At 32.1% G+C, this 15,280-nt stretch overlaps 1 protein-coding gene across 1 annotated transcript; it reads left to right on the plus strand.

Annotated features, from left to right (window-relative positions):
- The first annotated feature begins 1,041 nt into the window (after nt 1-1,041).
- On the plus strand, nt 1,042-12,623 carry LOC134721092 (uncharacterized). The gene is made up of 4 exons (XM_063583817.1): nt 1,042-1,110; nt 4,631-4,700; nt 6,010-6,160; nt 7,429-12,623. The coding sequence occupies exons 2-4, from the start codon at nt 4,638-4,640 to the stop codon at nt 11,151-11,153; spliced, it is 3,939 nt and encodes a 1,312-aa protein (XP_063439887.1). The 5' UTR covers nt 1,042-1,110; nt 4,631-4,637; the 3' UTR covers nt 11,154-12,623.
- The last annotated feature ends 2,657 nt before the right edge of the window (nt 12,624-15,280 follow it).

Here is a 15,280-nt window from a genome sequence, read left to right on the forward strand (position 1 = left end):
TTACCAACTATCTTATTTAACGTGTGGAATTTAGACTAGTAACCTAAAACCAATAAATGTATTCTAATCTGAGGAACAATTCGACATTTTAACAAAAAAAAAATACTAATGATACTGACGATCCACCACAAAGTAATATAAATAGAACCATGCCAATAGTAAACAAAAACATATATAAAAGATGTGGTATGATTGCCAATGAGACAATTCTCCACAAGAGACCAAATCGACACAGAAATTAACAACTACAGGTCACCGTACGGCCATAAACAATGAGCAAAGCCAATACCGCATAATCAGCTATAAAAGGCCCCGAAATGACAATGTAAAACAATTCAAACGAGAAAACCTATGGCCTTATCTATGTTAAAAAAATAAACAAAAAACTAATATGTAACACATAAACAAACGACAACCAGTGAGTTACAGGCTCCTTATCTTATCATGTTCTCAAATCTAGATATCATCTCCCATTTAGAAAAAAAACCACGTGAAAAATGAACCTATTATGTGTTGCTCTCCTATAGCTACAAAATGAATTCAAAATCAAAGATGTAGAACATATTCTATCATAATCATTTGGTAACTAATGTAATTACTGTCTCCTTCATGTCCGTCTTTATACATAAAAAAATAAAAATAAAATAACACTCCTACTGCTCAGTTCTGTTGTCACCGTGCAAGACAGTTAATAACACCATGGAAGTATTATATTGTCAATATAATACTTCCATGAAAACACCATATATAGGAAAACATAGAACTCCTTTTGTCAAAAGACACTGTTAAACATCCAAACATACCATCCACACTCATCTGTGTCCACACTTGTAACCTAAATGTTAGCATTAAGAAACTACTTCCTTTGATTCACAAAAACAGATACCAACAATAGCAACTTAGGTTTAAATATGTTTTATAAATTTATTTCCATCTTTTGAAGCTGAGACTACTATATAGAAGGTTTCACGATTTTATTCTTTGTCCTTTCTTATTTCCGGAATATGGATGCCATTCCTAAACGTTTTTCGTTATAGTTCTGTTTGCATTTCCGGTTAGTAAAAAAGTTAGAAATTTTTGTTTTTGCAGGAATATTGAGATAGTTTTGAGGTAAATGTTCTTAAAATGAGAGAGCAACAAGTTCAAAATCGATCAAATACAACTTATGCATATTTTCATTGTAAAAATAAATGGTTGAAAAGAAAAACTGAGGCAAAAAGTACTTGTCAGCCTGTACTGTCTGTACAGCTGTACAGACGTTTGCATGCACTAAAAACAAAAGTGGTAAGCTGTATAATTGTATTGCAGTAACCACATTTAGATACAAAACTATATATAGTAACAGCAACATAACAGAAAGGGGTAAAATTTTGACATCATAAAACAAAATATTACATTGTACATTGGTTGCAATCAATTACATTGATTTCCCAGTGAAATAAAAACCGATTTTTTCACATTTTAAATAAACGTGGTTATTTCACTCTGACGTCATACAACAAAAGGCATTGTCAAGTCGTCGACAACGTCAAATCAAAAGTGTAGAAAAAAAGATATAGTTTCTTACATGTTTTACTTTAACTTCTTTTTAAAAAAAAGCCATTTGCCAATGTAATAAAAGAATAACTAATTTAAGAATTCAAATATCGAAAAATATTCAACTCCTGACCGAACAACACTGATTATTAACTCATGCACTACGCACATTCATGACTTAATGTGCCGTCCGGTCACATGTTGAATATTTTTCTCTATTTGAATTCTTCAATCAATAGTTATTCTATAAATATCTGACACCACAATGGAAAAGTGATTGTTATGTGGGTTAAAAAAAATCAAGCGCCCTGGTCAGCCGGGATAAGCGATAAGGTGTATAGAAGTTCCTTACTAACGTCTGCACAATGCACATTTAAGTTTGTGGGTTTCTTAACAGTTATAACCGCATAAAATAATGTGATATCCCCTCATTCCCCTGTGTAATATTGTCTGCAGACAATATTTTATGTGTCTTATTTTCAAATACATGTACAAATGTACACAATGTAACTTGTACAGTAATTTACACCGTGATTTTGTTAGAAAAAAGCATTATACAAAAATAATTAATAAACCCTACATGTATTTATAAGGCCACAGTTTTTCAATTTGTTGGTCGGTCGGTTGAAAAAAAAAAGGAAAAAAAATATCTTTCAAAACAGAAAAATAAGCAAAATAAATATACATTTCACCTCATTAACAAAATGTTTGTCTTTAATGCTGTTTTGTCATCATTTCTTAACATTTAGTTCGATGAAATATTATTGATCAGTGATCATGAATATCGCATGACATCGTTTAATAACTTCCTGTAAAAAAGGGGGGTGCACGGACAAAGACAAAATTAAATCGTCATTTCACAAACAAGAAAAACAGATTCGTGTAGCTCTCAATCAGTTCCAGAAAACTTGGTAAATAATGCTCTTCAATCACAAAAACTGATAAAGAAAAAAATGTAAAAACGTCGTACCGAAAAACGTAATAGACTCGTCCACTGGACCAACGACAATATCGGGTTAATCAGTTGTCATGCAATCTGGTTTTTATCCCAATGATTGATATTTTTTTATTATCTATGAAACAAGAAAATTTCAAATGATTTGTTAATATTTAGTACTTTAATTGATGTATTCCACCTATCCACATTTGGACAAGTCTATTTCTCTGAGATGATGCATCTTACAGACTGATGACAAATAAGGGAAACAAAGTTATTTTGTAATTGGTTGTAAACACAGGTTTTGTTCTGCAAAATTATTTGCGCTAAAGACATTTCAAGGTCAGTTATAATTGATTTGTCTATTTTAAGAAACGTAAATTGGAAGTTTGATTTTTCACAACAGAAAGTGTTATCAACTTTGTTAATGATTAATGCATTTCATTTCATAAATAAAAGAAAATTTTAATCATTTTTCAGGGATAATGCATATACATTAAAGAGTGGACGGGAATAAAAAAAGCATGAAAAGTCAATTTTATTTTTATTCTGAAAATCGGCAAAATCGGGTCGGCGGATCCGTAAACCAACAAATAAAAAAAACGTGGCCTAAAATACAAAAATACCCAAATGAAACTATAAAATGTAATTGATACATCCATGTCAGTAATTCTAATATTAATATTATACAAAACACAATGGCCTTATAAAGTGGCAATTCTAATAGGAAAATAAAAAAATGGCCCAAGTAACAGTTCTGAAAGTATAATAGAAATTTGCCCCTATGACATTCAGAATGACACTGACATTGAAACAACAATCCTACATACCAGGAATCTTGTGTTGTCTGGCCAAAAGATCCCAGGACATTACAGTTGTGTGCATTACAAATATATATTTAAGGGGGAAAATATCAATGGTGTAATTTTCAATCTGGAGAATTTGTCACAGGCTTCTTCTACCAACATGACCAATAAAAAACTGATATCCACAAAACACATGAAGCCCAAAAGCTGTGCTTAAAATTGCCATTAAAAACATCAAAAATAAAATTTAAAAATGCCCTGGATTTGCAATAACTTTTATCAATTTTATGTCTGACATAATACATTTTTGCCTGAGAGATAAAATTGTTTGTCCTTTGATCATGTTGAAAAAAAAAAGAAGAAAAAAAATGTGGAATGCAGATATATAAAGCTTTCTGTTCATGGATGATTGCAATATTGCTCAAAGAATCCAGAACACTCACATTTTCATGATGTAGGATTCCTCCTGAAAGAAAAATTCAATTAGGAAATAGTCTTGTTAAGTAAAATACTGTCAAGGAGAGTATTTCACTGCAAAAATATCCTGACCAAAAATTTAACAAAGGATACTTAACAAAAATATTGTTCTGGACAGTACATGTACAAAAATGACTTTAAATGTATAGTAAATTTTAGTCAAATTTTGTACAAAAATGTACATGTATAAGTGAATTTTAGTCAAATTTTGTACAAGCACTTTTTGTACAAATTGTAATTTGTTTAAAGTCAAAATACAAATTGTAATTTGTACTATTTTATTTTGTACAAGATGATAATTTGTACTCAACATATATATATTCATGGTAGACCGAATATAACTTTGGATAACCTCCCTTTAACAATACCAAATTTCATGACATTGTGTACTACAATGCATATAACTATGATGAAATATTGTTACTATAGGACACTCTGACTCTTTCTAAGTCCACCACATAGTGATAGTCAACCAAAATCAGCAATTGATTTCTTCTTTGAAAGACAATTTTACCCAATATTGTATTTTAGATATTTTTGAGAAAACAGTTATCAGCTAGATAAGATCTACTGTACACCTAAAAACCAAAACAGATTGAAATAAAGGTTGAAAAGAACACAAAAAAAGCAAAGGATTACCAGATGAAAGATTAAGGTTTCTCATGAGCCTCTTATTTTGTATTCTTTATACAGGTCATCCGTTTCATAGTCAGAAATAGCAAGCTAAGACAGATTGGTTATGTTTCAACTTTATATAATCAACAACTTTGAATGTGATTGACAAATTTGGTACATGTTTGTTGTCTTGATGAACCATACATGTACTTGTTTCATTTAATGTTGTTTTAACTATTTATTATTTTTATATTAATAGACAAAAGATGGAAGAAGAAGAAGAACTAAGTGCTGATGTGTCAAACATATTCAAGTCTATACAAGCAGCAGTAAGTCTTGGTTATATTATGTTAATACTGCTTTAACTACATCGTGGGTACCAATTTTCTTGGTTTGGGGAAAACTTTCATATTCATGGATATTTAATTTTGTGGTTTTGGCAAAGTCTCCATATATTTTTAAAAAAAAATTTAATCAGTTGAATGTTCAAATTCATGGTCAGTCTGCACCGTTAGCCACTAGCACGATGCCCTAGACATTGTAGACGAGTACAATTTCATTTGAACTAGTAAGTTTTTGCAAAACTTTGTTTGGCCCAATAAGAAAAATGTTGAAATATTGGTCTTTTGACTAGAAGTTGAAAAGGGTTTTGGTGCAGACTGCAATGGTTCCCCTGTACCCACGTAATATGGTATCCAACAAATTTAAATGAATCCACATAATAAAAAACATTAAAGAGATATAGGAAGATGTGGTGTGAGTGCCAATGAGACAACTCTCCATCCAAATAACAATTTAAAAGGTAAACCATTATAGGTTAAAGTACAGCCTTCAACACGGAGCCTTGGCTCACACCGAACAACAAGCTATAAAGGGCCCCAAAATTACTAGTGCAAAACCATTCAAACAGGAAAACCAACGGTCTAATCTATATAAACAAAACGAGAAACGAGAAACACGTATACATTACATAAACAAACGACAACTACTGTACATCAGATTCTTATTGAAGACTTATTTCAATCAGTTTAAAATTAAGAAAGTCTTTGCTGTTTAATGATGTAGGGGCCTCTGTGTTCAAGTAGTTGAAGTAGTTCAACTACTACTTGAACTACTGTATCACTAGCCGTCCACAGTAACCATGCACCTGGCAACTATGGTCAGTTCCAATCTTGATTGTCCGTTTTCTTGTTAACAGTCTGTGACTCTCTCAGGGCACTTCAGTTCCTCCACCAATAAAAACTGCACACTTATAAAATCATGTTATATCAATTTCCTGTCATATTATAGAATAACTTTAAGGAGATGTATGATTGCCAATGAGACAACTACAATGTATCCTCCATAGTTAAAATAAAAGGACAATGATTTAAGCCATATGTGTATACAACAGATTATCAAATAACATTAAACAATAAATGAACCCATAGTGTTTGTAATCTTTAAAAGGCCTCTGCATGACAAATGTAAAACAGTTCAAAAGTTTGAACCAATAATCTGATTTATACTTCAACTAATATAGATATACTGTAAACCAACTAATTTTAAAAGTCAAATAACTTTATAGCTCAAGGAAAAAAACATTCATAAATATTTTATAATTTCAATATTGTATTCAAGTTTTGAAACATATTACAGTGTGAAGAGCTAACACAGAGAGGACAGGAATACCTTTTGGTAACAGCTGACCCAGCCAGTCAAAGTTGCATGAAAATTGGATCTGATAAAGGGAGACAATTCCTGGATGTCAACTCAGAATTAGTCATAAACTTCTTTTCATACTGCTTTGGTAAGACTTTTAAAAATGTGAAATAAAGTAAGGGTTTACAATTTTTTCTGGATAAGTCTCACCCAAGAACTTGCATCAAATGATACAGCCAAGCCGGAGTAGAAAGAGTATACTCTTTTCCACTCAGGCTTACATACATGTATACAAAGGCCTATGTTTTTTGAAAGCTACTGAAATTTGTGAAATTTACACAATGTTTAGAACTGAATTTGTACAGAGAAAATAGTTTTTGTTTGATAATGTAAAATATTTTTCAGAATTTGATACAAATGTTTATTTATATGTATAATCTTGCTAGGCACCTACCATTCATAATATGTGAAGAAGCATGTTATTATTTTAATTATTTCTTTAAATTTATTGAGAGAAATGTTCCAAAAAGTAAAAAAAAATGATATAAAAATAGATCACCTCTATCATATTTATAAAAAAAAAAAAGAAGAGAATATAAAAATGACATTGATTAAAAAAAATTGTTGCTCTGGTACATTGAAAATATTTTTTATTACAGTTGACATTTTTTTTTGTCCTTCAGAAAAAAATAACCTATTTCAACAAAAGGTAAATGGTAAAAGCCTGAGCCTGATACCAGGGGCAACATTGCTCCATTTAAATCTTTCTCACATCTAACTTTTTTGGTCGGTCAGTTAATGCTGAATTCAGTCAAAGATTTCAACTGTTTAGTATATTTTTTTCTCCTGAGAAGCAAGTATGATGCTTTATTATCACAGTCATCATGAACTCCTTTATAGGAGACTCCTGGGCCTCTGGTTATTGAAATATTTTGCCCCTGAATTTGAAAGATATTTAGCTATTATGTATGGTTTTGAAAATCAGTGTGTGTGTGTGTGTGTGTGTGTGTATGGGCTGCAATTGTATCACTGAGCTTTTTTCTTAGGCAAAATCAATGACATTGGTTGATAGGCTGATGACATCAATATATTCTCTTTATTATATACTAAAAAAAAACATATAAGTGGCTGCAGATGGGAAATTATAACATGAAAAGTTCAAAGCAAATTTTTTTAAAAATTGATATATTTAAAAATTACATACATGTATGGAAAGAAAATATATCAATGAATACGAATTCATATTACAAAACTCCTCCATGCACTTGTCAAAACCAAAGGATAATCTCCACGCATTACATGGTGTACATGATGTACTGGGCAAAACCAAAAGATAAGCAATTTTGAACTAATGAAGCATATGAACATATGTCAGGAGCATGATACATGTACATGTACAATATATATGTTTTTCAGGTGCACAAATAATTGAAGATCTTGGAGACCAGAATGAAACAAGCAACCAGACTTATATACCTGCTAGCATAGTAGATAACCTAGTTACACCTATAGCAACAACTAATGAAGAAGATAAAGACCAAGGAAGTGCAAATACTAATGCAAGTGATGATCACATAGAAGTATTACCTGACTTACAGGTAGTCACACAGACTACTGACCATAAGCCGAGTACTGACACACCTGACTTACAGGTAGTCACACAGACTACTGACCATAAGCCGAGTACTGACACACCTGACTTACAGGTAGTCACACAGACTACTGACCATAAGCCAAGTACTGATACACCTGACTTACAGGTAGTCACACAGACTACTGACCATAAGCCAAGTACTGATACAGGTACACATACAAAGAAACCTGAACAACAGCTTATTAGTTCAGGACTTCCAACAAGTCAGTCTGAGAAAGAGCTAGTCGCTTCTAAAAAACAAGCAGAAAAACTTCTGCAAAAGATTGAACATTTTGAAAAACAAATTTCAAAAGAAATCATTTGTACAGAACAACCCTCAGAATTGAATAGTAATGATTTGTCTGCACAAAAAGAACTTCATGAAGACATATCTCTGTCCTCTGATGATAGTATACTACCTCAGATGTTCATTAGAAGTGAAACATTAGATTTAGATTCAAATGAAAAGATATGTGATGAACAAGATGACATTGTTGATGCAATCCTTGCTAGTAATGAAAATAGTAATAGTTCAGAAACTGGTTATCAAAATGATTCAATTATAATACAACCTAACTCTGGTGGTCTAATTGATCCAGCTGAAGCAAAATCTGAATCTAGTGTTCTGAATGATTCAACTGAAGCGCAGTCTGAATCTAGTGGTCCTAAAGGTTCAACTGAAGCACAATCTGAATCTAGTGGTCTACATGATTCCCCTGATTCACAAACTCATCATCAATCATTTAAACAAGATAAACCTTTTGTCGCAGAGAAGATGATCACTAGAAAAGGAAAACAGAAAGCAAAATCTACAATATCTTCTTTGGATGGTGAAAATAAATCTGAAACTTTGGTAGAAGCTTCAAACTTGACGGATAAAATAAATGACATTTCAAATGAGAAGCCATCAAAGCAAGTTAAAAAGATACCAAAAACCATCACATCAGAAACAACATTGACAAAGCAAAAACGATTTCAAAATAAAATTGCCATTCCAAATCCTGAAGAGAAAACAGTAGATAAACCTTCAAAACCAACTTGCACCGTATGTAAAGCTACATTCTCTAGGATTCATAGTTTGAAAGGTCACATGCTGATTATACACCAATTGGAAGTCAGTATGGATGAGTTACAGAGAAATGCAGCAAAGATATCTATTGAGCATAAAAAGGAAAGTATTTCACCTACTAAGAAGAAACAAGCTCAGAACTCTGCTTCTAAAAGTAAATCTGTTCTAGTTAAAGAAAGTAAAATAACGTCAGACAAAAATGCCAAGTCTTTGTCTGTAATAGATACTGCAGGGATGTTGTCAGAGAGTAATGCATCTTCTCAAGGTGAAATGCCTGTGCAGTTTGGCAGCTTAGAGCAAGATGTAGAAATTATAAGACTTTATGAAAAGGATAAGCAGGATAAAAATAAACTTAAAATTAAAAGTGAGCCTCTATCTGATGAGGAACAAGATGATGCTGAAGACCACAAAGTTAAAAGAAGAAAACTTTTTACTAGAAATGAAGGTGATGACAATAAAAGAATTAAACTTGAGAACAGTGACCAAGAATCTACAGAACAGGATATAGTTGCACTAGCTACAATAGAATTGATTAATAGTATCAGCAGTGGTACCAGTAGCAAGGAAGGAGCAAGCCAAGAGAATTCTTCAATGCAGTCAGATGATGGCATCATAGTTTTGGAGGAGAATCATGATGAAAATGTTCCTTCACCTAATAAAGGAAAGAAAAATAAAAAGCCTGAAAAGAAACAGGAAGACGTCTATTGTGCACTCTGTGATAAAAACTTTCAAAAAGCTTTTAATCTAACTATTCACAATATACGATTCCATCCTAGTATCATAATGAAACAGTTCGGTGTTGACATGGTAGCAGAGGTGAAACAAGAGCAATTTTTCGATGATGAGGATGATGTTGGGCTTATTGATGATCAGATTGAGGAAGATGACGACCAACACGAAAATCTTAATGATTCTACACAAGAAAATGAAGAAATGGATAATAGTGATTCCGTTGTCGATCCTATGGATAGATTGAATGAAATCAAACAAAATGAACAGATAAAAAAGTATATTACTATAACAGAGCAGACAAATAACACTTTACTACTCAGCTGTAATAATTGTACATTTTCATGTGAAGAATTTCATCAGGTGCTGGTTCACATTGCTAGAATCCATCCAGAATTATCTGCAGATTTAGATTTAATGATGAGTTGTTTCTATGGTATCAAGACATTTAATAAAAAATGTGATGAATGTCCATTGATATTTAGATCTGTATCTAGATTGTGGAATCATATTGTACAAGAACATCCAGAGAGTGTGGAAAATTGTAGTAAGAAAAAACGTTTGCGTCATTTAATAAACAAATATAAAAGTAAGAAATCATTCGTCAAATGTGACATTTGTGGTGAACATTTACGTAGCATGAGAGCTCTTGACAATCATATGGCATTGCATCCAGAAGCTGGAAGGAGATATCAATGTCCACAGTGTTCTCAATCATTCAGCACAAAACCAAACATGACTCGCCATTTTAAACAGATTCATTTAGAGGAGAAAAAGTTTCAATGCGACATATGTGGAAGATCCTTTTCACAGAAGGAGACATTAAGATACCATCGACAAACTCATGAGGAAGAAAAAGACAAACCCAGACGATTCGAGTGTCATATTTGTAATAAAAAACTTAGGAAGAAGGAATCATTACAAATTCATCTTCGCCAACATGAAGGCATTAAACCATATATTTGTGAATATTGTGGTATGGCTTTTACTCAGAATGGAAACAGAAATAAACATGTGCAACTCATTCATAATGAAGATAGAAGCTTAGAATGTACTAAATGTGGCAAAAGTTTTAAACTTCAGGAACATTTGAAACGTCACATGAAAATGCATCTGATCAGGGAGGGTGAGATACCAGCTGATAAAACCTACCTCTGTGAATATGCAGGATGTGGGGCTCGTTACACAACATCTACTCAGTTAAAAGTTCATACAATGTCAAAACATACAAATGAAAGACCTTGGACATGCTCGAACTGTAATAAAGGTTTCACTACTAGAGACAAGTTACTGAGACATGAACAGACCCATGTAGAAGGATTGTTTGACTGTGAAATATGTCATAAAAAGTTGACAAGTAAGGAAAGTTTAGCCATACATACCAAATATCATGAAATTGGACATGAAAATGATCACTTTGAAGTTTCTGTTCATGACTTTGAAACTGTTATCATTCCCCAAGAGAATGGAGCACCAATCAAAGTTCAGCTTGCCCACTCTGAGCCAATCACAACAGACATTGCTAATGTAGGAGGAGTTAGTTCAGAAGATACTACATACTACCTCCAGACCTCAAAATCAGATGAGGTTGAGGAGGACACTATACAAGTAGATGATAATACTATATTAGTAGATCCAAGTGTATTAGAGTCTGTGCTAGGGGCTACCTCTGATGAACAAACTGTATATTATTATGTTACTGGTAACTAAATATGTGCTTTGTTTTCTTAAGTGCATGTCTGTGCTTGATGCTACCTCAGATTAACATTTGTATTATATCAAGTAGTTTATATCTTAATTTAGTCTTCTAGGTCTTTAGAATGATTAGAGGTGATCCACATGTTCTAAAACAGGTTAACCTTAATATACTGGGAGACAAAAGAACAGATACTCTTTTATTTGCAAAATTACTGTGGATTCATTATTACTTGTCAGGTATCAATTTTCTAGGAATTCATAACTGGGCACAGGCAAATATTAAACCATTTACACATTTTCTATAGGCTTATATGCAAACTTTGGAAAAATCATGAAATTTGTTATCTATGAAAATACTGTTTTTCATTATTCCATGAAAATGTGTACCCAGTACCCACAAACATAAATACATCAACAGTGATACTTTTTTTAATCTTTTGAGCTTATTTCAAGTTAATTAATGTTTAAAATCAATTAAGATGGTACCAAACACCTTGGATAAAATTAATTTGGCTCATTTAATTTTCATAAGATTTTGACAAATACATGTATTTTACATTGACCAAAATAAATATTTTTCTATGCCCCATTTATGGGCGTTATGTTTTCTGGTCTGTGTGTCCATTTGTTCGTCTGTCTGTCCCACTTCATGTTAAAGTTTTTGGTCAAAGTAGTTGTTGATGAAGTAGAAGTCCAATCAACTTGAGATTTAGTACACCTGTTCCCTATGATATGATCTTCCTGATTTTAATGCCAAATTAGAGTTCTTATCCCATTTCAGGGTCCACTAAACATTTAAAATGATAAAAAATGAAAATGATGGGGCATCCCTATATTACATGTATTATGGACACATTCTTGTTTTAAACTTGAACCACACTCATTATTTGAAAAATTACATAGGATATACAGCAGTTTGACAAACACCAATTCTAACGATTGAGATGAATTATATTCCTTAACAATAGAATGTGATTAAAACATTAAGCTGATTTTTACACAGTTATCTCCCTGTAGTGTTATGTACCCCCTTAAAGGAGTTGTTGGGTAAACACTAATGAACAGATAACACATGATATATCAGGGTTAATCTTGCCATTTGTTATTTATTGTTAAGAAGTACTCTATAAAAGCAACACTGACTTTTTATGAAGTCCATTTTCTTGCCTAAACTAAATGCATATACTGTATGAAAATCTCCACATTTTTCTCCATATTTTGGGGGATAACCATTTAAAAACCATGTATCCTTTGTTTGAACTCTTTCATATAAAGTTTGGGAATATACTTAAAATACTAGCTAAGAAAACAAAATCTGTAATCTGGGATGTCAACATTTGGTACGGTAAAAGAATTTGGTTTCCATGTGATGAATATTACATTTCCAGTTATTTATATTACAGTGAGTGTGGCATGATATTATTTCAGGCATAAATATGTTTTTGAGTTGTTATTACAATTATTAAAGTTTATTGCAATCATTACAGTGTTATTTTTATATAATTTCTTTAATTTTAAATGGTCCTGAATATGCATGAAATATTTGCCACTGGACGTTGATATAATTCATATGGCTATCTTATAATGTTCATTTAAGTGTTTGATAGTACAAGGGCTTAATGTTTTCTAATGGGTTTGTCTGTCTATTTGTTTTTCCAATTGTATTTCCCATACAAGATTAAAAGTTGATTCTGAATGGCTACCTCATATCTTTCACACTTTGTTTTTCTAATATGCTATAAAAATCAGTACACAAAATCCAATTCACGTTTTAATACAGAAAATGTGGAGTCATTATTTTTCGTCGGATACCAATTTTTCGCAAATTTCTATAGGCTTCTGTGCAGACTTTTAGTAAACCAAGAATTCAAATATCCACAAAAACTCACATCCGCGAATGTAAGTGTATTCAAGTACATGTATATAACAATTGCAAGTACAAACAAAGCAATAACGATTAAGAGTAAATACCATGTCAGGCAAAACATTTTCGCAGTAATTGAAAGCAAGCTCAAAATTAGTATAATGCTGATTTAAAGTTGAACGACCCTAAACGCTTATATTGGCTATTGTATTTCGGGATATACTATTTCATACAAAAAAATCATTTACAGTCCACGTTAACACAACCGTACGCAATGTCAAAACAAACTGAACAGAACAAAAAAATGCATCTTTGCAAAAAAAAAACATTTTTAAAACATTTTTGGTTACTGATATTTTTCCCAAAAAAATTACCAGACCCAGCGCTTGAATACAGTTATAATCAATAAGCTTAATAAGCAGAAAACAATAGAAGGACAATGCATATGAAGATATTTTTATAGATTATACTACAGTCTATCATTTATGCGAAATAAAACTCTGTATTAAATGCGATATATATAACAATTAAAACAGCTCCTTATAACTGAAATCCGAGACATCATTACAATTAGGTTCAAATCAAGTATATATATATTGAAGTGTAAGACTCCTAAGAAGGAACTAAATTCAACATCTGTAATAAGTAAAGCAGAAAAAGAAATAAATGTGTCCCGTTTAAGAAATATTACCAGTCACTGTTAATGTTCGATCTAGTAATAGTTAGTGAGTTGAAGCAGTTTACCAGTCAGTGTTTATCAAAATGATGATCAAAGATGACATAACGTTGAACCTATCATTTCTAGACATGTTGGTGATTTCCAACATCTGAATTTACAGAAAAATGGATTATAATGACAACTTTAAAAAATAATTTCAAACTTAACAACTGCTTTAAAAAATCAATAGAATACATGCAGGAGAAATATTAAAATCACAATAACTTGGCTTCTATACATATTGCTAACTATCAATATGCCTACCAATACAATCAGAAATACGCCCAGTGGCGGATCCAGAAATTTTCATAAGTGGGGGCCCACTCCAGTCACGCTGGCTATTGGTACTTTACGGAACGGAACGGAACGGAACGGAACGGAACAGAATTTCATTTAAGGTATCCAAAGGGGGCATTTATCAAAATTTCGAAAAATCTTTAAAACAAAACAAACTTTACAATTTCTGTGTTTTACGGTTTTCCATATACAAATAACACAAATGTATACTTAATCTCATCTTCACAGGTGATTTGTGCAATAATGTATAACATCGGGAACTATTCTGTAAATGAATATGTCGGATTGTCCTGATAAATTATCATGAAATTAACGCATTTGCAAGTCATGCATTATGATATCTAGACTGACCTCACGTCGTCCTTTCCGACGATGATTAGAAACATTGGTTCTGATTTTAACTTTTTAAATTTATTATTCCGTTCCGTTCCGTTCCGCAAAGTACCAATTGCTCTGAGGAATTGGTATTTAACGGAATCGAACGGAAACAGACATCTTTAATGTAATTAAAGCAGTATGATAAAAAAAAATTGTCTGACACCTCTTTTTGCATAAGTGGTATGTGTTTAAGATAGCATTTTCGACTTGATCAATAATAAAAAATTTAACACAAAGGCAGGTTACACAAAAAGTCTTTCTCCTTCCATCGGTAATTATATTTTAAAAAAGAGGCCTACAACAGCCCGTTCCGACGATGATTAGAGACAGTGATCAAGTTGAATCTGATTTAAACTTTTTAATTTATTATTCCGTTCCGTTCCGTTCCGCAAAGTACCAATTGCTCTGAGGAATTGGTATTTAACGGAATCGAACGGAAACAGACATTTATAATGTAATAAAAGCAGTATGATAAAAAAATGTGTCTGACACCCCTTTTTGCACGAGAAATAAGTGTTTTAGATAGCATTCCCGACCTGATAAATAATTAAGAATTTAAAACAAAGGCAGCTTAGACAAAAAGTCTTACTCCTTCCATTGGTAATTATATTTTTTAAAAGAGGCCTTCTACCTCTCGTGCCGACGAGGATTAGAAACAGTAATCAAGTTGAATCTGATTTAAACTTTTTAATTTATTATTCCGTTCCGTTCCGTTCCGCAAAGTACCAATTGCTCTGAGGAATTGGTATTTAACGGAATCGAACGGAACCAGACATTTATAATGTAATAAAAGCAGTATGATAAAAAAAAATGTGTCTGACACCCCTTTTTGCAGAAGAAATATATAAGTGTTTTAGATAGCATTCCCGACCAGATAAATAA

This window comes from Mytilus trossulus, chromosome 6, assembly GCF_036588685.1.
Source record: "Mytilus trossulus isolate FHL-02 chromosome 6, PNRI_Mtr1.1.1.hap1, whole genome shotgun sequence".
Classification (NCBI taxonomy): domain Eukaryota; kingdom Metazoa; phylum Mollusca; class Bivalvia; order Mytilida; family Mytilidae; genus Mytilus; species Mytilus trossulus.

What these genes read in the sequence shown, in the direction of transcription:
- LOC134721092 (XM_063583817.1), top strand. Translation starts at nt 4,638, where the DNA reads ATGGAAGAAGAAGAAGAACTAAGTGCTGATGTGTCAAACATATTCAAG. An exon ending in TCAAGTCTATACAAGCAGCA is followed by an intron (nt 4,701 to 6,009) that starts GTAAGTCTTGGT and finishes AACATATTACAG; the next exon opens with TGTGAAGAGCTAACACAGAG. An exon ending in CTTCTTTTCATACTGCTTTG is followed by an intron (nt 6,161 to 7,428) that starts GTAAGACTTTTA and finishes TATGTTTTTCAG; the next exon opens with GTGCACAAATAATTGAAGAT.